General features: G+C 34.1%; 1 protein-coding gene across 4 annotated transcripts in view; it reads left to right on the forward strand.

The window, feature by feature from the left end:
• Positions 1 to 22,978, forward strand: part of CDH8 (cadherin 8) — a 73,701-nt gene that overhangs the window by 37,205 nt on the left and 13,518 nt on the right. For 2 of the 4 annotated variants that reach the window (XM_010167751.2, XM_029084901.1), the window contains 2 exons: positions 2,165 to 2,286; positions 9,117 to 9,234. In XM_010167751.2, coding sequence (XP_010166053.2) covers positions 2,165 to 2,286; positions 9,117 to 9,234 — 240 coding nt within the window. Of the gene's footprint in view, positions 1 to 2,164; positions 2,299 to 9,116; positions 9,235 to 22,978 lie in introns of all 4 variants that reach the window. The other 2 variants (XM_029084903.1, XM_029084902.1) reach the window with 2 other exon arrangements.

The following is a 22,978-nucleotide window of genomic DNA, read 5'->3' on the forward strand; positions in this document are numbered from 1 at the left end:
ATAATATCTTTAAATTTAATGTTTGTATTTCTGATGAAAGACAAACATTTTGGGGGCAGTCACAAGGGACATGAATAATTTCTTTAGAAGCTTATCTAATTAATTACATTTCTCTGTAATGTCTTTAAAATTTGAACTGCCATCATTTCATTAATTTAGATAAAAGTAAATCTTTAGTGTTTAAATATGACACTAGTGCTGAGAATTCTGATAAGCTCAAGATTCATTGTCTGTATTTTTATCAAGTTAAGGTTGAAAAATTGTTTAAAATGTTTGAGATTCATGACTTGCATATTAACTTTTGTTTCATTTTAAATACATTATTATTTCATGGCATAAGTGTTTACCTCACCTGTTAATAAGTAAGATCATATGATGCAAAATGGACATAAATATCACTCTTAAAATATTTTGTTGGTGATTTCTTTTTCTTCTGTAACATGTTTCTTTCTGAACTGAAACTTTTGATTCCTTCAAATGGGAAGCATTTAAAGTCTGATGTCTTGTAATCTTCCATATCATATACAGGTAGAATTTTAATATTTCAGACTACCAACAAACATAAAGCCTTTCTTTACAGCAGTAGTACATCTGGTGATAGCCTAGTTTTGTGTCTTTTGAAATAGTTATTTTTATATTTCAAAGTAATGTTAGTAGAGCAGTTGAAATTTATATTTACGTTTATAGGTAGAGCCTCAAAAATTATGGTTGTCTTCAGCATACAAGGGGAAAAAAAAAGGATGCAAGATTTGGGTGGGTTTGGTTAGGTCACAAAGAAATTAACTTTGATGGAAATCACAAAAAATACAGTGTATATAGTGATCTTCCTTTAATCATCTCTACCACTGATAGGGTTGCCACCAGTTGCTACCTGACACTGGTGGAGCCTGACCTACTTCTACTTACATACATTGAGAGGTACATTGAATACCAGGCAGTAGGAACTTCTGTCCTGCCTGCCCCTGAGCCAGTTCTGTATTGCCAGAGAACAGAACCCACACGGACTGATGACAGCTTTGGACAGCTGCTAAGCTGTCACAACAACTGTGAGTAAGTTGATACCCTGACTTACGATAGCAGCTTTCATGCCTGCAGTAATAATTTAGGTAAAAGCATGTAGTTCAATTACAAGTCAGACCCAGAGTTTAATTCACACAGTATGCAGTTCTTCAAATTGTTGATGATATGAACAAGATGAAATACTATGGTTGTAAAATAATACTCACTAAGAGATAGATTTTGAAACTAGTGTCCAGTTACTTGTAACAGTATGTGTGTGCTATAGAACAGGGTTTTTTTTAAACTCTTCAAATCAGCTGGTCACTTCAGTTTAAACTGAATTAATGTTTTTGCTCTTCAGGGAAAAATAATCTGAAATATTTATAAATATTATCTTAGAATGAATTAGCTATACTGAATTGAAGGAAAGACACTAGAAACTGACTGTAAAATCCATTCAAAGTAGAATGCAAACTGTTGGTTTAGCTTTTCTTTCCTTACAGCTTAACAAGGTTATTCTTCTCTTTACAATGATAAATACTTTTATGCAAAATAGCTCTATATTATAAATAATGAGTCTTTACTTTGGTGACGAAAGAAGTTCAGAAGACATATTTTTGGTCAGTGGCAGATGAATCAAAGTGCTTTAATAGTCCAAAGTACTATCTAGTTTTGCTTATGTCAATCTACCATCTATCTTTCTCACAATGTGGGTCTCCACATTAATCGTGTTTGTAATGAAGAAATAATACATGTGCGGTCAGAACAACTAATAGACTAAAATGTTCTGTGCTCTGCCAAAGATAAATAAAGAAATAAATCTATGTTGTTTGCAGCCTTCCCTATTCTGTGTATAATGGACTTTATCAATAAAATGATACAAACTTCATCAAAGAAAAATCTTACCAATTTAGTCCAAGAAAGGTCTTCATTGAGCTAATCTCCAACAAATGCTGTTTGGAATAGGGATGTACTTACTCTTTTCGACCACAAAATACTAGCCATCCTTCTTTATCTCATGCTCCAACTCTACAATCCATTACAGATAAGGCAACCCAATTAAGCAAGGACAGAAGTCAGGAGGAGTATGGTTACTATGTAAGCATTTATGCATCAGCCTCAAATTAAATATACTTACCTTTTATGCTTTGCTTTCTTTTCTTAGGGAACCACAGTCAAGTGTCCCGGGTGCCTGTTGCTATAAAAGTTCTTGATGTAAATGACAACGCTCCTGAGTTTGCATCAGAGCATGAAGCCTTTTTATGTGAGAATGGGAAGCCTGGACAGGTAAATATCACTGTGTTTTTATGTTGTGTACTTTGGTGTGTGAGAAGGGGATACAGTTTCTCCCTGTCATCTTATCTATGTTCCCAAAATATGTGCCTTTGTGCTCATGCTAACAATTCTAAACATTCATTTAAGATAAACCCATGATCATATTCTGTGGTACATCTCGCTGTATGTAGACATACATACTTTTTAAAGTATAGATTTTAAATTAAAGGTAGGTATCTTGGGAAAATATAAAGAAAAAATGCTGAGCATCTTTAAGCTCCCACTGTTTCCGCTCTGTTCCGTGGAAATCATAACTTCTGAAGTTCATGTGTGTTAATAGGTAAAAGTATAATCCAACCTGAATTCCAGTTCAGCTATTGAACTATGTTGCAGCTGGGTCCAGGTATAATTTAGAAGAAACACTTCATAAAACCATTTCCCCTTACCCATGTTTTAGTTATAATCTCTGTCAATTTATTTCTTACTCACTTTTCTATGACAACTGAGATAAAACAAGAAAGCAAGCCAGAACTCGATGGAAAGTCAAGTAAGTTGTAATTGCATCTAAAGTATCTAAAGAGGGATGGGGTGTTGGAGAAGTGGAGGTCAAGTTTTCATTCTACTTCACCAAAAAAAAAAAAAAAAGGAGAAGACTTAACAGGTTATTTCCTTGATTTAATTAAATAAAAGGGTTGGCAAAGGAGTTTACACAACACTCTACAAAATGAAATAAACAGCAAGGTATCAGAAGCAAGATTTGACTTGTGTAGCCTTTTTCAAAGAAAATGGAACAGATTTCTTAAAAGGCATCAATTTCAAAGGAAAAATGTACAGGAATAGGGAAGAATATCTCATGCCACATAAATAACAAGATAAAGATTCAAGAAAAGACTTTTAGAAAGTAATGCAGTGTAAATGAACTTTTGTCCAGCTTGAGAAACACTGTATGTTACAACAATTCACTGTTTTTAAACTTTCTAATTTATTTCTAGATTGTGACATTTTGTTTAAATAAACAGCAGCTGACAGCATGACACTTGTCTTGTTAATCCAACTATTCCTGTATCTCATGTGGGTGTTAAGCATTAAATTCACTATTCTCCAAAGAAGGTTACCTGACAATAGAGTTAGAAATAACTTTCATTTAGTAGTATTAAATGACAACCTATATAGCAGTATATGATAACCTGCCTCTGCCAAGACTGGATTGTTACAGAAGATGATTTGACTTGTAGCACCCCTTTTTGTTTATTAAAAAGATGTCAAAAATGTGTAATATAAGAAATGAGAGTTCTGTCTAGCCACTGAAAAACAGATTATTGAAATGTGCCCTTATGGGCAGACTGTTATGTTACTGTTGGTATTTAAGTTTTTCTAGCTCAGAGTGGATTTCTGTTTAGCTCAAGGTGGATTTCAGATGCTGAGCAGGTAGGTTCTCTAGGATATAAAAAATACTAATGAGTACACCTTTATCCAGGGCTCAGTAAGCTTCCCTGAAATCAGAAAGCTGTGTTGCACAGTGTTTTCTGAATATATTTATCTAGGAATTGCTCTCAAATTTCAGGTGGTTTAGGAGATGGTGAAAAATGTTTGTATTTCATTATGGAATAAAACAATATATAAAATGATTAAGAGTCAGCTAGTAAATGAGGCTTTTGTTTAAGCACTTACAAAAAACTTTCATTAAATCATTATATTCTTCATTTTATTGTCACCTCTTATACCCTTGATCTGATGGCAGATGTCACTCTTGAGCATGAATCCTTGTGTGAACTTTATAGATGGTTATTAAATATTTGGCTGCCAGGATAGATGAGGTGGCACTGATCCTGCAATTTATTCTGTGTTTTAAATAAATAACATTATTGGAACAGTAACCGGTCCAGAATGATCACCAACTTTAAGTTCTAAATTTAAGTTGACATTCAAAAATTATATGCTCCTGTAGAGATTTTAGTATCTACACTGCCTGATTGTTTTTTCTTACACTTATTATTCTGTATTCAAATTTTGGCATAAATCATATTAATCAGTCAAGATGTAGAATTAAAAAAATTAAATATGTCTCAGCTGTGAAATAGCTTGTATGAGAAAGTCACTACTGTTTTACATAGTAGTAAAAGCCTAATTTGGATAGCTCTCCAAAGTTTAAACTTAAATGTTACATTTTCAAGGAAGGCAGAATTGTGTTATGATATTCCAATCTATTTACATTTGCAGTTCAACTTAAATCTAAGTTTAAATCAAATTTCAATTACCATAAGAGAGAGGGCATTTGAACCTTTTTTGAAACCTTATTTGCAGCTCCTAAATATATTGAACCATCTATTCCAGTTCAGTTTCTAAGGGTTCTATTTTGGGTTCTGATATAATTGCAAATGGCAAGTTCAGCTGCTGATGATGTGACAGAATGTATTAAAAATTGTTGATGTATAACATTGCCAGATGCATTTTCTTTGCTTTAACCTACCTCTAACAGTAGAGGTACTACAGCTAGTAGGAGAGGAGAGGAGAGAGGAAGAGGAGGAGGAAATGTATTTGTCCGTGCACATATTTATGTGCTCCTTGCATTTTTACACACAACAGAAAGTTCCCAGAAATGCTTTTTGTCAGTTTTACGAAAGAAAAAGAAAAAGAAAAAGAAAAAGAAAAAGAAAAAGAAAAAGAAAAAGAAAAAGAAAAAGAAAAAGAAAAAAGGTTTGAATGTACTGTTACAGTACCTCTAAGCTAACTGTAAAGAAGCTCATGTCTTTACCTATTATTTCTTTTTTTGCATAATCCCACTTACTAAAGCCAGAACACTCATGGTTTTGCTGGCTATAGCTATACAGTTGATTGTTCTTCAGCCCATCTAAATTATTTTCGTATACTTCTAGAACAGAACATCTGTATTGTTGTGTAAGAAAGTCCGTCACTCACTGTTCTCCAGTCCGTACAGAGACTTTTCCACTGAGGTGCTGTTTGCTCAAAACAGAGCTACAAAATTTTCAAACATTTTAATGCAGACAATGATATATCAGTACTCAAGCCAGTGTTCAAACTAGAGCAATATGAAACTGAGTCCAATGTTCCTCCAGTCTCTCACAATTTGTCTCTGTTTTATTCAGTTCTCCTAATAGAATTGGCTTTTTCTAATAGAAGAAATTTTCAGATAGATCTTTGTTTCTCTGAAGAGTCAAAACTCATTCAAATGGCAAAATGCGGGTTCTAACAGTAAAGGGCTGACTGTAGCTGAAAAGGCGAAGTTTAAATTGTACTGTGATGAGCCTAGTGCTTATAGTATTTGAGTTTGCAAAGTAATTCAGAAATAACCATGAACACCAATATAATTGCAGAAGTTTTTTTCAAAGTTGGAAGAATAGTTTCAATAAAAGTAGGAAACAGTTTACTAATGGTAAGGAACCATTCTGAGTTAGATTAATGAGTTGTATTGCAGGGAAAAACTTTTAAACAGTATCATATATTTAAAATCGCACATGGTTATGATACATTGATATGAACTTTGTTTTGCTATTTATCATTCTACATTATTCTTTATGACTTTACTGGCAATCTTTTATAAATATTATTTCAGGCATATGTGGCTTTGTAGAAATGTAATACAAACCTGCAGACTATAATGCCAAGTTGTCCTAGGGGACCATTTAACTGTTCATTTAACTATCCAGAGCTGCCTGTTAAGCAAAATACGGTGATTTACTATATTTCTCCTAAATATATGTACAGAATAAAATATATGCATGAATTTTTAATACAACATCAAAGTTGAAATTTTACATGGAACAACTTCAGAAATTTCAAGATTGAACAGCCAAAGGCTTATTAACTTCCGCTGTAGTGCTTATGGATACGTATTGAAAAAATTCAGTTCTTGTTTTCTCTATTATTAGTATTGACCAATTTTGTTACATGGAACACTTTTGTTATGCTTGTTATTACTGGGAAAGAAAAAACATCTGTAGTGATAGGTAAGGAAGATCAGCCCTGGAAGATCTCTAATATGTTGTGAACCACAAATTAAGAGTTGGAGAATTACTTCAGTAGTGGTCTGTTACATGATCACACAACAGTGAGCAATAAAGTATGCTTGTCAGTGTGCTAATAAAAATGTGGTAATGAGAATTACTGGACTTTTCTCAGCCTTATGGAGTAAAAGATATGACAGCTTTGTATAACTGTATCTATTTTATGCTTTTTATTTTAAGAGCTTATTTTAATGCAAATGCACAAGGAAATAAGGTTGCTATGGGAACACTAACTGTTAATTCCTTGATGTGTGCATGTAACACAACAAATGTAGTTTTCCACTAAGCCTGTCTTTTGCATATAATTTTCAGAGAAAGAATTATTTAATAAACAATGAAGGGAATTAATTGAAAGAATTGAAATATAAGAAAGAATTCTGTAGGACATTAAGAGGTATCTATAATTCCAGGGTCGGGGGGAAGGCAAAGAATATGCCCAGTTTCTATTTCTTGAAAATTTCCAATCTAAGTTTATTTCATAAAATTTCTGTGAGCTGAAAACCTTTATTACTAATGCTCTTGGCTACTAGCTTTCAGGTATATTAATTCAAACCTGGAGACAGTGAAGTGAATTTTTAGAGTCAACTCTCTTACATAATGCTGGGAAGAATTAACAATTATGTAGCCAGTAGAGATAAAATTGCATAACCCTGTGATAAACTGCACCTATTATGTGCAGTTGACTGTCCAGACTTCACTGTGCTATTATCCTTTTCCCCTATTGCTTTCTCATTCTAGCAGTGTTTGAAAAAGAAAACAGTCATAAAATATATCGGTCTGAAGGTATTTGTTTGGGATTCCATTCTAAATCGCACTTACCTGTGATGCAGAATTACCAGTACCTCATCTGGCCCTGGGCCCAATGCACATGGATAGTTTAGTACCTTACACCTCTGCAAAGAGATAGGTGAAGATGTTCCACACCTGGAAATGGGTCCATGTCTGCAGTGGGACAGACAATATCTGCTTATATATTTTTCAGCTGTTTATATTTTTTCACACTGCATAGCTCTGTAGGAACTATTATGCAGCTGTTAAATTGGAGATCTACTTCTTTAAGTACAAGCTATGTTAGGCCTTTTTTTTCCATCTCTTCTAATACATATGATTGAAATCATATCAGTCAAGGTTTCCAACTTTGCAGATGCAGTTATATAAAAAAAAAAATAAATCTATTTGTGTTATTTAAACAATTTAAAACTTTCTCCAGTAGATTTTTGATAATAAATCTGACCTATCCAGAATATGATTAGGCAAGGAATTAATTGTTTCAAATTCCTTCCTAGGTTGTCTCACAAATTATGTATATCAATACATGCTCAAACATCTTTTTACATACATAATTTCAGATATTTGTGTTTTGATATTGCTCCTTGTGGTTATCTTGTAAGATTTTATTCTTTATTTGACTCCTGAATAACATGGAAGAAAGAATGGGATTATTGACTATTATCGTATATGTGACATACACACACTTTTTCTTGTGGTAAAACCAGTATAAAATATTATTTATTAGCGTTTTGTTAGTGAAACTTTGAAAATTTACAGTCCAAATTCATATAAGTCTATGAATTTGGACAGCATCAAACCCTGCTTCCATTTTTTACTCTACTCTTTAAAAATGAAATTTGTAGTGATTCCTAATTTGAATTTAATTGTCCAAGAAATTATTCATGAGTTGCCTTAGGCATTACAAAAATAACTCTATAACACAAAAATGTTATTGAATTCAATGGACATGAGAAAGGTCAATAATTCTCATTAAATTCCTTATAAACCTCATCTAGTATGAGCTAACTACAACTGAAATTCAGCTCCGAGTGCAGCATCTGGAGCCATACTTGTCTTTGTTTTTACTTCTCTAGGAAATACTTGAAATCGCAAGTAATTGCTCCAGATATTAAAAAAGAAAAAAAAAACCCCACCTCATGATTATTTTAAGATAATGATTCCTCCTTTCATATTCCCATGCAGCTTGATGTGATTTGAAGATGATCAACTGCAGTATCTTTCTGAGTAATGTTGGAGGTAAAAGAGGTAATGTTGGAGGTAAATACACTGTAGATACTGCAGTTGCTCATATAAATCATATGAGGTGCTTCATACAGTTGTTCAATTATTCAAGGTTATTCAGCCTGTCCAAACATACTTTCCTCTTCTAACCTTTAGTATCTTGCATTATTCTGAGAATCAGTTGTTAAGAATGATATTTTAAAACAAACCTGTGTTCCAATATAGAAATAGCTGACATTTTATTGAAATTAAGGCAAAAATCCAAATATAGACTTAGATATTTTCTTTTTTTCCAGATTACATTATTTATCATATAAAACTTCACACCAAAAGTTAATTTGAAAAAAAAATAAAATATAAATGAAGTAAAAAATGGTGGTGGGGGAAAGGAGAAAGGGTTAAAGATAGGTTATATATTTTGGTCCAGTGTGAAGCATGGCTATATGAATGAAAGACTACCATAGGCATCATAAGTGCTTGTGAAACACAGTTTTCCTCTTCCTTTATTGCTGAATAACAGTTTATTACTTGACTACATCAGCAGCAACTTTTACTGGCCTCTCTTATGTACCAGTCTCTCATTCTCTGCCTCCTTGTTCTGCAAACAGTTTAAATGGGACAGATACAGTCCCTGTTCCCCAGATTTTCAGTCTAAGATCTGTAAAAGCCTTGCAAGATTATAAATTAGCATTTTTACTCTCCCATGAGACAAATGACAATGTGTCCGATAGAATGGAATGTTTATTTCAATATTGTATGTTTATCAGGAGTGTAAATGCTTAATGAGAGCATTTTCTGTTGTAGGTAATTCAGATTGTCAGTGCTGTTGACAAAGATGATCCTAAAAATGGGCATTATTTTCTGTACAGTCTTCTTCCTGAAATGGTCAACAATCCAAATTTCACCATCAAGAAAAATGAAGGTAAATATAAAAGATACATATTGTGTATCTGAACTACTTAGTTTTCAATTGCTTTGTTGACTTCCAGTTACTTTACCAGTTTGTCCCTTGGGCACTTACAATGTAGATAATCTGTCTAGTGGTACCTTCATTATATCTCTTATAAGATATTTTCAATATCTTTACAGTAGATAAGAAGAAAGTCAAATGAATACTGAATTTAGATCCAGAAGACAGTTCATTGGCTTAAATAAAATGAAAGGATGGATTTACTGACTATTATATTTCTATTAATTTGAAATTCCAGAGTTATGCTGTAAAATGAAAACCTGAAACTGTTGATAAATAAATGTTGATCCTACATTGACTGGATATAGGTGGGAGCATAAAATTAAGTATCTACTAAATCCCCCAAAGGAAACACCTTTTTAAGCCTGATTGTTGTGTGTATAAAGGTTCCAAAGGATTTCAGTTAGGCACTTTTACTAGAAATAGAAATCTGCTAGATCAGCAAAGCCCAGAAGGGCACTTTGTATCACTATGCATTAGAGCACTTCTGGAAGGGCATCATGTCATTTTGTAGTACTATAGAAGTGGAATTTCATGCGTGATGGAAAAAAAAGACCCATATAATATTGTTGAGCAATAAATTTATACTGATCCTTTGCTTTGGCACACAGATATATTTGAAGGTCATGTGAGAAGGAGCTAGGAGTGATCACAAGAAACAAATAGTGCTTTATGCATTAGTACCAACTTGAATATTTAGCAAAGTTTTTTCCATCTTGGATTTTTTTATTTTAATAATACACTCCTCTGTTAGGAATTTTAGTCAAAGTCAGTCTCTTATTTCTCTAATCTGAAATGATAATGAAGGAAATCCCTATTTATTCCATGTCTAATAGGAAGATGCATGTGTGAGATGTATGTGCATGAGTGTAAAAGTAATACATGAAATGTCAAATAAAGAGAAAATGCTGTTTTCATTTTTCATTCTAGCTGCTTCAACCAAGAAGAAAGATGGCACCGTTTTGTTAAATGATACTATAAAAACCTAAACTCTTAAATCTACTTAAACAGATCCTGAATTTTTATTTTCATTAGATATGGTTTTCTCTTACAGCATTCACAAAGTGTGTCTCAACTTATATTTGAACTTTCATGTGGGAAATAAGTGTATGTTTTCTGCCCTTACAGGAGAAGGTAAAACAAACCTCTTCAAAATGCATTTCATAATCATCAGTAGTGTAACACAAATTGAATTAAGCATCCTGACGTGAGACGGTTTGCTTTGCACAGCATGACAAAATAAAAAAAGTCTTAGCATTTCTGTTCATGTTTAAATACTTAGCTCACATCACTAATTAGCCTTGTCCTTCCAATCTGTTATCTAATTAAGACCCACTCTTACTCCTAGTCACAACCAATAGCAAGACAACTCCTGATATGGCTGAGAGTGAGGAACCTTTTTACATAAAATAGTTCAGATTTAAAAATAAGTCCATTTTGTTACAACTCTGCTGGTTTTACACAGTTTTTAACGCATTTGAATCAGTTAAATGTGTAAATCCTATTAAAACAACCAACTGAAATCTCTTGGCATGAAAAATCCACTTGAACACACTTTTCTGATTCAAGAATAAAATTCCAACTATGCCTGCTGTCCTTTTCTATCAAGATTTCAGTCCATGGTTAATGCTAGAATATGATCTCCCACAAGAAGCAAATATTTCTGTCAAAGCAAAAATCAGGGTATAATTTGGTTGAGGTGAGGTTTCATGTCATTTAAACTTCATAAATCTTTAGTAAGTCTTTATTTAGTTATGCCACTTAAACAATGAACTTGACCATGACTTTGTCTTGCATATTTCTGCTAGATAAGCATGAGTGATTGATCTTGTTGAAAAAAAAAATCTAGTATTCCTAAAAAATCCTGAACTCAAAATTAAGTTTCTCCTTAGCTGTACTAATGAGTATCTGGGCTGTCCAAAAGCCAGCTTGGTATGGTTTAATAAAAGCGATGTAAGAAGATGCCTATAACAAACCCTACTCTCATTTCTGGAGAATTGTGTCTCTGAAGATCAGATCAGTGCATAACCCACTTGAAACAGAAAAACATTTTCTCATACTGGTGAGCAAAATCCTTGACATCTTCCTGACTGTGACCTCAGCCTCAACTTCCTCCCATGTTATTGGTCTCCCATATTCTCAACCTTGATGGCTGCTGAAGAAATGCTGTCCTCTTACAGATATCATAAATGGACTGCATTTTCTCATGTAAACCTAATATAGAAGCCAAAATGTTCATTTGCTAGGATTAAATTAGGGTTTGGTTTTTTTTTTTCTTTATTTAAATGGTTTTTCATATCTTGCCTTTATCCAAAATTCTCTCAAGTGTAGCAATAAAGAAACTATCCCTCCTCAAGAGCATTTGTGAAATGATATTGCCCTATTGGATTCTTCTTTCGTGCTGTAGGTAATATTGTGGCATTTGGCAATTACTTCTCTACTTCAGGAAGTAATGATGTTATCTGATTTGGTGGCACTAGTATGCAATCAATGCAATTTGGCATCTGCCATGGGAAGAAAGCTGTGATGTTCTGTTTCTGTCCCTCATACTAAAGAATATTTAAGATGCATGTGTTCTGGAATTTCCTCTTGCTATATGGAACATAACCATTAATTAATTTAGTTTGTTGCCCACAGGGTAATTCTATTGTTTAAACTTTCCAGATTGCCCTAAGGCAAGTTCACATGATACTTCAGTAATTAACTGTGCTGCCCAAATATACTACAAATATCATCATTGGCTACATTGTTATTGCCAGATACATTTAACTGAGTGACACAACAGCATATCTTCATCAGAAACCATCAAAAAACCTCCACTTCTTTTAAGATTATATTATGTATTATAGAAATTATCCTGTGGTCAGAGCAGAATCTGTTCTTTGAAATGATAAACTGGTATCCTTTATTTGTTTGGTCTGTTAAATTTGCATATTTACAATCTCTTCTGTAGACAGGATGCCTGTGGAGGCTGTAGTGCCTTTCTCATGCAAGTGGTGTAAAAATGTAAATGTCATCATACATCTCACTGAATGTCTGTAGATCATCTCTTAGAAATCTTTATTTCTCATATCTCCTGATCTGTTCTTTCTGTTTTTTTCCCAGCTCAAATATCTTTTACTGAATAGTTTTTCTTAGGCTTTGTGCCTTGGCTAAATGGGCAGCTACTGATAATCTGAAATCCAGCTATCCTCCTCTCTTAATCTGTTATGCAAGGGACACTGATCATTTAGATTGCCCGATGGATAAACCTTTGTCCCTTCAATAGAGAAAGAATAAAATTATGTAATAAAAATATAAGAATTTAATGCACCATGAAAATAATGTAATGTTTTCTATGTTAGTCATGGTAACTAGACCTGTGACTCCATGGCATAACAAATCCTTGACTGCATAAACTCATATAGACTGACTATCTGGTCACTTACTTTTCACATGTCTTTGTGCTGGGTTTCTGCATAGGAACAGAAATGGGAAAAATTAAAATAAATGTTTTGTGTAGTGTTTCTAACAAATTTCAAGCCAGAAAAAACCTAAAACTTCAGATTAAAATATCTGATGTTTAGACAGGTGTTGATACACTCTAGCAATGTGCTGTAGTTTCCTTAGCTGAATGGAACTAACCCTTCCAAAAAGCTCTAGCATCACAATAAATGACAAAAAACTGACAGGAATTTAGACAACTGATAAGGATTTTGTACTGTCATGGCATCTGTAAATTGAAATGAGACCTCTGGAAATGGAATTAGCATTTGTTGACAGTCTTTTTTGAGGTGAGTGATCTTCACAAAGCGTTACTTAAAATCTAATGCCAGTATATGGATCGTCTCCTGCATCCCAAACAATACGCTCACAGCAATACCTGTTTTCAGCATTGAATTCCTAATGTTCTTATGGTTGTTCAAGTGAGAACAGAATTTTGTGATAAAAGCATTTTCACAGATGTAAACATTTTGATATGCTGCCAATGTAATTTTTACTTTCAAAAACTAGCAAATACATCTTTGCCATAAAGAGACTTAAAGCTTCTCCCAAAAGATGTTTCCATCGCTATTCCATTTTTCTTATGCCAGATTCTGTTTCCTGATGGAATAAACCCCGAATCAAATGTTCTACAGTGCCTTTGGATGCAGTAACTCTTCTGAAAGAAATGGTGCATCTGTACTGTATAAATGTGATACCACTTACTAGGGCTTATGGAGTATAAGCAATCACAGGGTTGCTTGAAACATGGGCAGGCCTTATTTGGGTTAAGAGAACCATCTTAACGGCATGCGTTCGTATTCTTGCAGAAGTCCAGTAGCCTTACACATAATTGGCCTCCCCTCTCCCCAAAATCTTCAATGTCCATCTGCTAATTTGTGTTCTGAATTTGGGCCAAACTGATTTTAATGAGTACATACTAAAGAGGGTTTTCTCCTTTTTAAATTGAAGCATACATACTTCAGTGATGAACTGTTCTGCTGGGTCTCTATAATGAACTTAATATTTATTCTCAGCCATGCTTATTCTATTACACTTATGATACCTATAATAGTTCCGAGAATGTTCCTGTTTAAATGTCCATTTCTTCTGTTCTTTCCATCTAGCAAGTTTAACCTGTCATTTATGTCCTCATTGTGCTGCCTTGAAAGTATAGGCAATGTGTCATGTGTTTAAAAGGAAATACCCTGGTATAATCACTTTAATCACTAACTGGCTTGCATGCCTTTGTATAGTATTGCACGTCTTATTTTCAAATATTTGCTATTTGTCATCACCTCTTTACCATTAATAAACAAATATTTCTAAACTATTTAGAAACAGGCAGAGAAGACAATTACATGCAACCTCTCTTTTAGATATCCCAAATAATAGAAACAAATAATCAGCACCATTTGTTTTTTTAAAGTGTCACTGTGTTTTTAATGTAATAAAACCTAGATATTTTTTTTTTCCACATCTTTTTCCTGAAAATATTTTTAGCAGTATCTATCTGTCAAATGCATACCTGGAGGGCGAGTCTTTTGTTCCCACAAGAGTAACTCTCGTGTTAAAATGAGTTTCTTTCCCTGAATCAGTTTCTCTTGGCATTTCTCGATAAGTCTCTCTGCCATTGTCTCAGCTGCCAGCTAAAGCTCCTTCTGTGTTTTTGATTGACTTTTCTTTCCAAATATATACCTCAGAGAGCTAAGAGGTGGCACTGCTATTTCATTGCCCTCCTTCCACTTTGCCCAATTTCAAAGTTAACCCACTGACCTCAGGTACAAATTGCCTTAGCAAGGACATCATTAAACCCATCATTTCTTGATGGATGTACAATGAACTTCTAGAATAACAGCACCCATATGTTCCCTTGGATATGAGCAGTAAATCCTTGCACATTTTTGCAGTATCATGCAGTTTTTCTAGAGCCTTGGGAAACCTTGTGGCCCAGCTGCCATCTACACCAGAGGGTGTTTCACAATGGTAATTCTCAAGGGAAAGCTATCTAATGTATTTAATTATCATCCTAATTTCTTTTCTATATCAATAATTAGATTTCAAAATACAAAATCTAAAACATACCAATTCATATCTTTGATGGTGGTTTTCTTGAAAAGTAAAATTAAGTTACATGATCAGAGCTGTGTCTTGTGTCCTATAAGTAAATGTCTTTCTACCATGACTATCAATATTAGTGGTGTGGAATAACATCTAGAAGACTGCATCTAAAATTGTAAACGAATATGCTGCATGATTGTAATGGTTTCAGGAAACAGCTCTCTTAATAGGCATAGGTTTGTGACCAGAAATCACGAAGAATACTTGCGTAGTAAGGTGCGTTCAGTGTGAAAGTAGTAGAGTTAAAAAGAAATTATTCCAGTATATTAAAACACAGTAAACACAAACTAACATATAATCCAGCATTTCTGTGCTGGATTCTGCCATCCACAGACACGTTATGTTTCTCTGAGAGTGTTCATAGTGGAAAAAATGTATTATAAATATCATACTATCAGTCTTTTTCTTGGCATGCCATTAAAACTAGAGCTGTTTAAATAGCAAAGTTCAACATTTTTATAAACTGAGGATACCAGAACAACCTCAGGTTATTGATTTTTAAAAAATTAATTATATAGTTAATAATAAATTTAATATAAAATTATTTAAAGATTTCTTTTTTACTGTGGCTGAAAGGTTTTGTTCAGTAAGTTCTTTTTTACTTCTATTATAAATTGTAAGTTATAGAAATTAAAACAAGAAAGTATAAAGATGTTGATATCTTGCTGAGAAGAAAGGTCTAAGTTTTATCAAATCATATGATAGTTAAGGTAGCTACATGAAAAGTTTTATTTTTGTGGATTGAGACTATTCTGACATGAAACAATATTTCAGAAACTTCTTAATTGTATTTTGGATGCATACTTAACCTTTCTCAAAACTAAATGTGAGTTACAGGCCTGAAGTACCACATTCTACTTGTAGTCTACAAGTTATACGACTCTACTGGGTCTGAATCCCGTTCTAAGAAGGCCTTCTCAAGTATGTCTTGGTCTGTGTGCTGGAAAGCGTGTAAGAATTACGATCCAGCTCTGTGGTGGTAGCACTATGCTGTTTTCCCTCACTATTGAAGCAGGCAGGCAGGAGTATCATGGCCTGAAAAAGCAAAGGACAGATTTCAGCTTCCACTTGATTAATATGCAAAAAATGGTATTCAGCCAGTGCAAATAATTTTCCTGGAGGAAGTGGTTATGCATTAGGTGGTAAGTGCCGAGGCCCTAAAATAATTTGTTTTTATAAAAGTGGCAGCACAGAAGAAATGCAATTCCTTATTTATTATACTCAAGTTCCTTCATCCTTAGTCCTAGACAACTGACCTGATTGAAACTGCTTTGGATCAGAAACTATGTTAGATCATTCTTTGTAGGAAAAGTAATCAATTTTCTTATTTATATATCTGACAGAATTCTGAGATGTAATGTCATCTTGTGAAGTAACAGACTGTCTAAAGACTCAAAAAGATGAGGCCTTTCTGCTAATGATAAAGTGATAAGCAACATGAGGTGGAAATCGGTACTATAGATCTTTAGACTATTCTCAAATTCTAGAAGACTGGTAGAATTTCAAGTTAATGATTATATTACCAAGGGACCCCAGTATATTCCAAAAATGCTCAGAAGTTCTGTCTTGCCAGATTCTGAATGCATTTCCATTGTATGATTTCACATTGCAGTGTAAGTAATATATTTAGCTCCTTTCTACTACACCACTTTGTGGTCCTAGTAAGGTTGCACTTTTCCATGCTACAGTAGTTAGTCCCATCTAGTCTGAGAATGTCAGTGAAAATATTCTCAGTATGTATCTTTCGTACCTGATACCTTTCTGCTTCCTTTCCTCCTTCTTTCTTTACTATTGTCACTATTGACTGTTCTGTTTTCCCCTGATGTTCTGTTTTGCCTTGATGTTGAATATCAATTGAGTGCAATTTGAAATAACTTCCCTGGCATAGAAGGATGTGATGTTGTTTTCTGAAATGAAGATTGCATTAATGTAGATGGGAAACCAGCATTTTTCCACTCCAATCCTTTGTCTGCCACTTCCTTCACTGACACCTGCTTCTGCTGTCTTTCCCATCTTTCTTCTTGCATGTAGATCACTGCTCTTTCTCAGCTCCCTTCTAATTAGAACCACAGAACAAGTGAAGACTAAGTACAGTTCCTCTGCAAACATACTCTTTAGCCATATATGGATGATTTACACCTTCTTACAGTAGTTATGTGCTTATCACCACTTCAGTAAGCTAAAGGGATTAATCTTTCTTGGTGCACATAGCTGCTCTAGCTGAAGCAGAACGTCAGAAAAATAGAATCAACTCTTCAAAGGCTAACTCAGCTACCAAGCTCCTCCACGCTTTGACCATTCTGTCTATTCTGTCCATCTGAAACTTTATTCACTCCTCTCCTGTATTCAGGATGCAGGGCTCCAGACAGATTCCCTCTCTCCTCCGCCCTAAGCCAGATGTGATCCATCAAGTCTTCATTCGACTGGACAGGCCAACATGATGAATGAACCAGCAAGGAGGGGACCATCTGGTAAGCTGATTGTCCTCTTTTAGGCATCTTCAGGCTCTTCTTCAGCTCTGCTGTGTTCCTCAGCACGTTTGTACTTTTTATAGTTTTGTAGCTGGCAAAGTATTTCTCTGGGAGCACTTCTGTTCCAAATGCTGTTTAACCTTTCAATCTGGTTTTAGTTTAGCTCTGTGATGACAACTTCTTTCCAGGCCTCACAAATACAAACCTTCAGACAACTACAGAAGAGTTGTATATGCACATTGGAAAATAAGACTAATTTCCCAGCATCAAATCCTTGCAGAGAGCAATTTAAAAAAAAAAAAAATCATGTGAATCCATCACAATTACAAAGCTATTTGAGGACATTTATGTAAACATGACCCAGCCCAAAACAACATAAAATGTGAGTGATGAAATACAGGATAATACTGTATATATGCAGCATGCCATTATGCATACATGACCAAAGAGACTTTTGCTGCAGTCATTCTTAATTTATTATTTGTGCTGCTAGCAACATAATGTTGCCAAGGCGTCAATTATGTTTCATTTTATAAATCAAACTAATTAAGAACCAGATGCATTCTGAGTGAAAAAGATCTGAGGTCAGTGTTGTGCACCATATGTACGACAGTGCTTACTCATGATGAGGAGATGGATTGGACAGCTGTGAATTTTCCTGTAGTACCTCTCTTTTTCCAGTTTATTTCTTTAATTTCATAATAAAACTAAGGAAAATTGAGCAACACTGTCATGACTTTAAAAAACTAAATAAGGGATAAAAGGTTTTGAAAACAAAGCAAAAATAATTTGGTCAGCAAATTAGCATGAAAATAAATCTATTTTAGTAATAACATGGAACATGGATGAAAGAAATAATAGAGGTGAGAACAAATTAAATCTTCAGTGTGACTTAATTTCAGACACATAATGGGGAAAATAAACATTAAATCAGGGTCTCAATACTGAAATGCTTAGCAGACAGAAAGGCATTGTTCTTAATGAGTACAAAACATCTCAACTAAGTGCTATCAGGACGACAGTAAGGTCTGCAGTACCATCTTACTGGAATTTGTCTTTCAATGAAACATTGCTCAAATAGCCCTTTAATTTTCAAAGATTCCTTAAGTGCTTTAAGAACATAAATCCTTGAAAGCTAGCAGAACCCACGGTAATTATATTCTAGGACTTCTAAGGTATTTCATAGTAGTATTTATAATTAAGTGAATATAGAATGTTTGGAGATAAGTTACCAGATTTTTAATCAATTATCTTCTGAAAATATGTTAAGAGATTCCTGCCAAAGTACCACTTCTGGTTTCATGGGTGAATCTAATTCCTCCAGGTTTTCTGCAAGAAACAGTTCCTGTAGTGGAAGTGTTCATGGACAGTGCACTGACTGTATTTGATTTCTTCTAAATTGATTTAATTCACTGAGTAGGAGGAATGATGTTGTAGAGCTGAAGGTTTTGGCAGGGCCTGTACCCCTTCACGACCTCAATATATTACCTGTCAGAGACATATTGCATCTTAAGAAGTCTGCCTCTCTTTTCACCTCATTGTTAGGTTTTGTTTTGAGTATTTGGATTTTTTCTCTAAGTACATAATCTGTAATTATGGCATAAGACCATTTTTCTTCCATTTTTTGCATCTTGTAAATTTGTTCGGTGCTGTCATTATGGAATGTTGCTTTGTTTTATCATGTTCTAAATACAGGCTATTGAGAGAAAATAACAATTCGTTAATTGCTCTAATTGTACTTTTTATCAATTAATGAGAAACTAGCTAGGAGTCCCATTTTAAAGATTCAGTTGTAGTAAAGATTAAAAGAATCCCAACACACTTCTACTAGAGGAAGAATTTAAACAGACTAAAAATGAAAACAGTATAAGCAGGGATCATCACATATTAGCCGTTAAATTTTCCTTTGATTAGTAAAAATCTCCTTTTGTCATTATAGCTGATATAAAGTATCATTGCACGTGCTTCCTCCATTAAAATAGAAGGCATTAATTTTTCACACTTAGCCTCAAGGCTTGTCTGATAAACTATTGCACAACTAACATTATCATGTGAATTAAAAAGACAAAAACCATGTTTCAGTTCGTATCTTGTTTTGAACCAATTACACAAGTGGTATACAGGAAGGAAGTAATTATTGTTGGAATCACGGTCATTCTTCCTACAAGGTGACCATTACATCGATTATTATGTGAACTCTGTGTCTTTACATTCTCCTAAACCTGTCTGATGTGTTTGCATTTATTCCATACCCTTTCATTTTCTCCTTACTACTTTTAAGGAGGTGATTGTTCCAGAATGGGCTGTATTTCTCTGGCAAGAGCAAATATAGCAGTGAAAAACTGAAGGAAATATGATTTTTTTAATCATTTTGACCAGAGCTTCTCACATCAAGCTTTAAAAAATAAGGGAGACAAAGCTTTTATTCTGTTGCTTGAGGTTTTTTATACCACTTACAGTGTTTTTCCATCAACTTCTAATTTTGTAATTTGTATGGGTGGCCTTGTTGTAAAATGAGTCACTTTGTTGGTCTTCATTTAATTCTGTCTAATTAGGATGTATTCTATTTGGCAAGCCTCCAGTACTTAGTGATATATTTATGTAATTATTAGTATTTAGTATTTATATAATAAATATGCCTAGAAGGCAATCCATTCAGAGGCCAGAAAAGAGGTAGGGTACATTACTGAATGCAAAGACCTTACATACTGAGCCAAATGCAGAAAATAAATTAAATGCATAAGTTGACCTGTCTAGTCTGGGGAGAGAGTTTGCATATCCTAAAATGATAGGATGTGCATGCTTGGTAATCAGTGCTGATTACAGAGGGAGTGAAGATGCGCCTCTGTTTGAAGTGAGATGATAAGCCAGCTTGTTAGTGAGAGATAAATAGAACTTCAAGAAAAGGACCAGATGTCTGCTTGATGGTGTTGAAGAGGGAGAGCTAGTCCTTTGCAGGTAACATGGACAGAAGCATAGTCAGATTACAGTGAATCAGCTATGCAGTGGTAGCTGTCTGCCCATATTAAGATAGCAAAGTCAGATCACCCCAGCTTGGCCAAAACTAATTGTGAGCTCAAGTAAGTAAACTTCACTTTTGCTATAGACTGAGGGCTATGTACATTCTTGAGCAGTAACTGTGACACTACAGTAATTTTTTTTCATACATCTAATTCTATAATAAGAGATAAGTCAGGAATGAAGTCTTATCTGTGGAGTTTTGAATGGAGTTAGGTATTGCAGTCATAAACCTTAAAAGGAGTATCAATAATAATCACTGAATGTTGATGAAAGTACTCTGCTGTGTTGTACAGAATGTTGGACTATCTTGAACATGAACACTGACTTTTTTCCTCTCTTTAATTTTTAGAATGAAATAAATGACATAACAGTTTCACTTTGCTTTCATAAAAACACACAGAACTCTTTGGTTTTGTTTGTGTTTTGTTAGGAAGCTTTCATTCAATCTAACCTAAAATTAAAGCTAAAATCTAGGTTGTGGGAAATAATAACAAATAAGATAAAAATGTTTCATGTAGCCTATTTGAACTTGTCGCTCCCTGACCTTGCTTAACTCTCTCATGTCACTTTCTATAACATTTTCATCCATTATATATGACCCTTCTGTAAATTATATGGTCTTCACCCCAATAAAGATTAAGCCCTTGTGATCTAAGAGCACTACAGGAGTGATGGTTTTTTGGATAACAGTTTTTTAACTGTTCTGGAGTTCAGAATAGTTTTGTATAGCTTCGCTACAGTTTTCTGTATAATTTTGGACAAGTCATTTAATCACTGTGCCTGTCATTGTGCCATGCATACACTGGAGACATTCTTTTAATTCATTCATCTGATACTCACATATGACATTAATAACACCTATTATCAGCTCCCTATGGATTGGTAAAGACTGAGATTTTCAAGAGTGCATTATGCTGTCTCTTTGTGTTCTTCTGAAACTCACAGTTAGAAAACAGGTAGAAGTTATTCTGCAGCTCAGGGAAGGAAATGGTGGAGCCCAGTGTAATGACAGCTCTACCTAAAGCATTGTTGTATCTTTGATACAAGCTGGAATATTAAATATCAAAGAAAGTAGTTTAGACTCAATTGTGCACTGTATATGTCCTTCTGTACCATCTTTATCTATCCTACAACATTACAACATCTGTCTTTGTACTACTATTTTATATTTTTAAATGAAAAAAAAATTTATAACAAATCAGCTTCCTCTTATGCTTGTGCTTGTCTTTTGCTAACATGCAAGACCAAAAGATGTATTTGCTAAAAACATTGGAGTTCTAATGCAGTCTGTCTAGCAAAAGACTTGCTTTAAAACTTTGTATAAAGAAGTTAGCTTTTTCTAGACTAAAATTGTTTTTCTTAATCTTTTTTCTTTTCTTTTTCCCAGTAAGGAAACATGTATCTTTCTCAAAGTATCTGTTGTTTTGGGGTTGTTTTTTTTTTTTCTACTCTCCTTTTTGACTATTTAAGTTTTTTTTCATGATCATTAAGGTTTTTTGGCATATTAAGATGTATTCTCCTTTGCCAGAAGAATTACCTTGTGTCTTGTAATACTTTTACTTGATCCTGCTTCATATTTTTATTGCAGCTTCTGCCTATACAATTAATTTGTACTTTGTCAGACTCTTCATCATGAATTACAACATAACAGGGAACAATTTCACAGTGGTGTGCAAGTTGCTCTCTTAGCATAGAGATGCGTTATATATTTGTACCTTACAACTTCTCAGCTTGATACAAAGAGAATGAATGAATAAGATGTCTTATGTTTTGTTGCACGCACATTTTGATTGTGACTAACAAATGGTTTACTATTTGCAGAATCTCCATGCTTGGAGATATTCAAAAGCTGCCTGGACATGTTCCTGGGCTCTAGGTAGCTGTGCTTGAGCAGGAGGATAGACCAGATGACCTCCAGAGGTCCCTTCCAACCTCAGCCATTCTGTGATGTTATCAAAACACTAGAACATCTTATAAACTGATGCTGTAGTTTGCAGATATTTAACAATACAAGCATTGAATTTGTGATATCTCTACAGTGGTGAGGAAGAATTCAAATGATGACATCTTTCCCTCACTCCTTTCCAAGTTATGTCTTGTGTCACACAACATATATAGTAAAGTTAGGGTCTTGCAGTATGTCCCAGTCTTGAAATTTAAATGCATATGCACGTGTGTTCCTGTAGACTTGCATTGATTCTTAGTAATCTGACTGTGTTTGCTAGTTTGGAACTTCTGGCTATGCCAAGTTTTCTCTGTGTAATATTTATACAGTATGTAGAAACATTCCCAGGAGTATCTGGAATATTTATTTTGAAAACTTTTTACAATCTATTCTACTCTATAGACAGGTATTTCATGTTTTTTTTCCCCACTTACTGAAATTCCTTCTCTGGATGCGTTTTGCTGTTCAAATGACCATTAGTCTTCACCATAGGAGACACATCCTCATTGAGAGGTGTGCATATAATAAGACATTATGTGTATACTTTGTGTGTAAGACAGAGAGATATAAATTACTGCCATTAATGGCCTGATGATAACAAAGTGGTATTGTTATATGTAATCTGCATATGAGAACATCTTCAAAAAGTCATTATCATGCTGCCTATGTGCCCGGG

This window comes from Antrostomus carolinensis, unplaced genomic scaffold (genome assembly GCF_000700745.2).
Source record: "Antrostomus carolinensis isolate BGI_N321 unplaced genomic scaffold, ASM70074v2 scaffold29015, whole genome shotgun sequence".
Taxonomy (NCBI): Eukaryota; Metazoa; Chordata; class Aves; order Caprimulgiformes; family Caprimulgidae; genus Antrostomus; species Antrostomus carolinensis.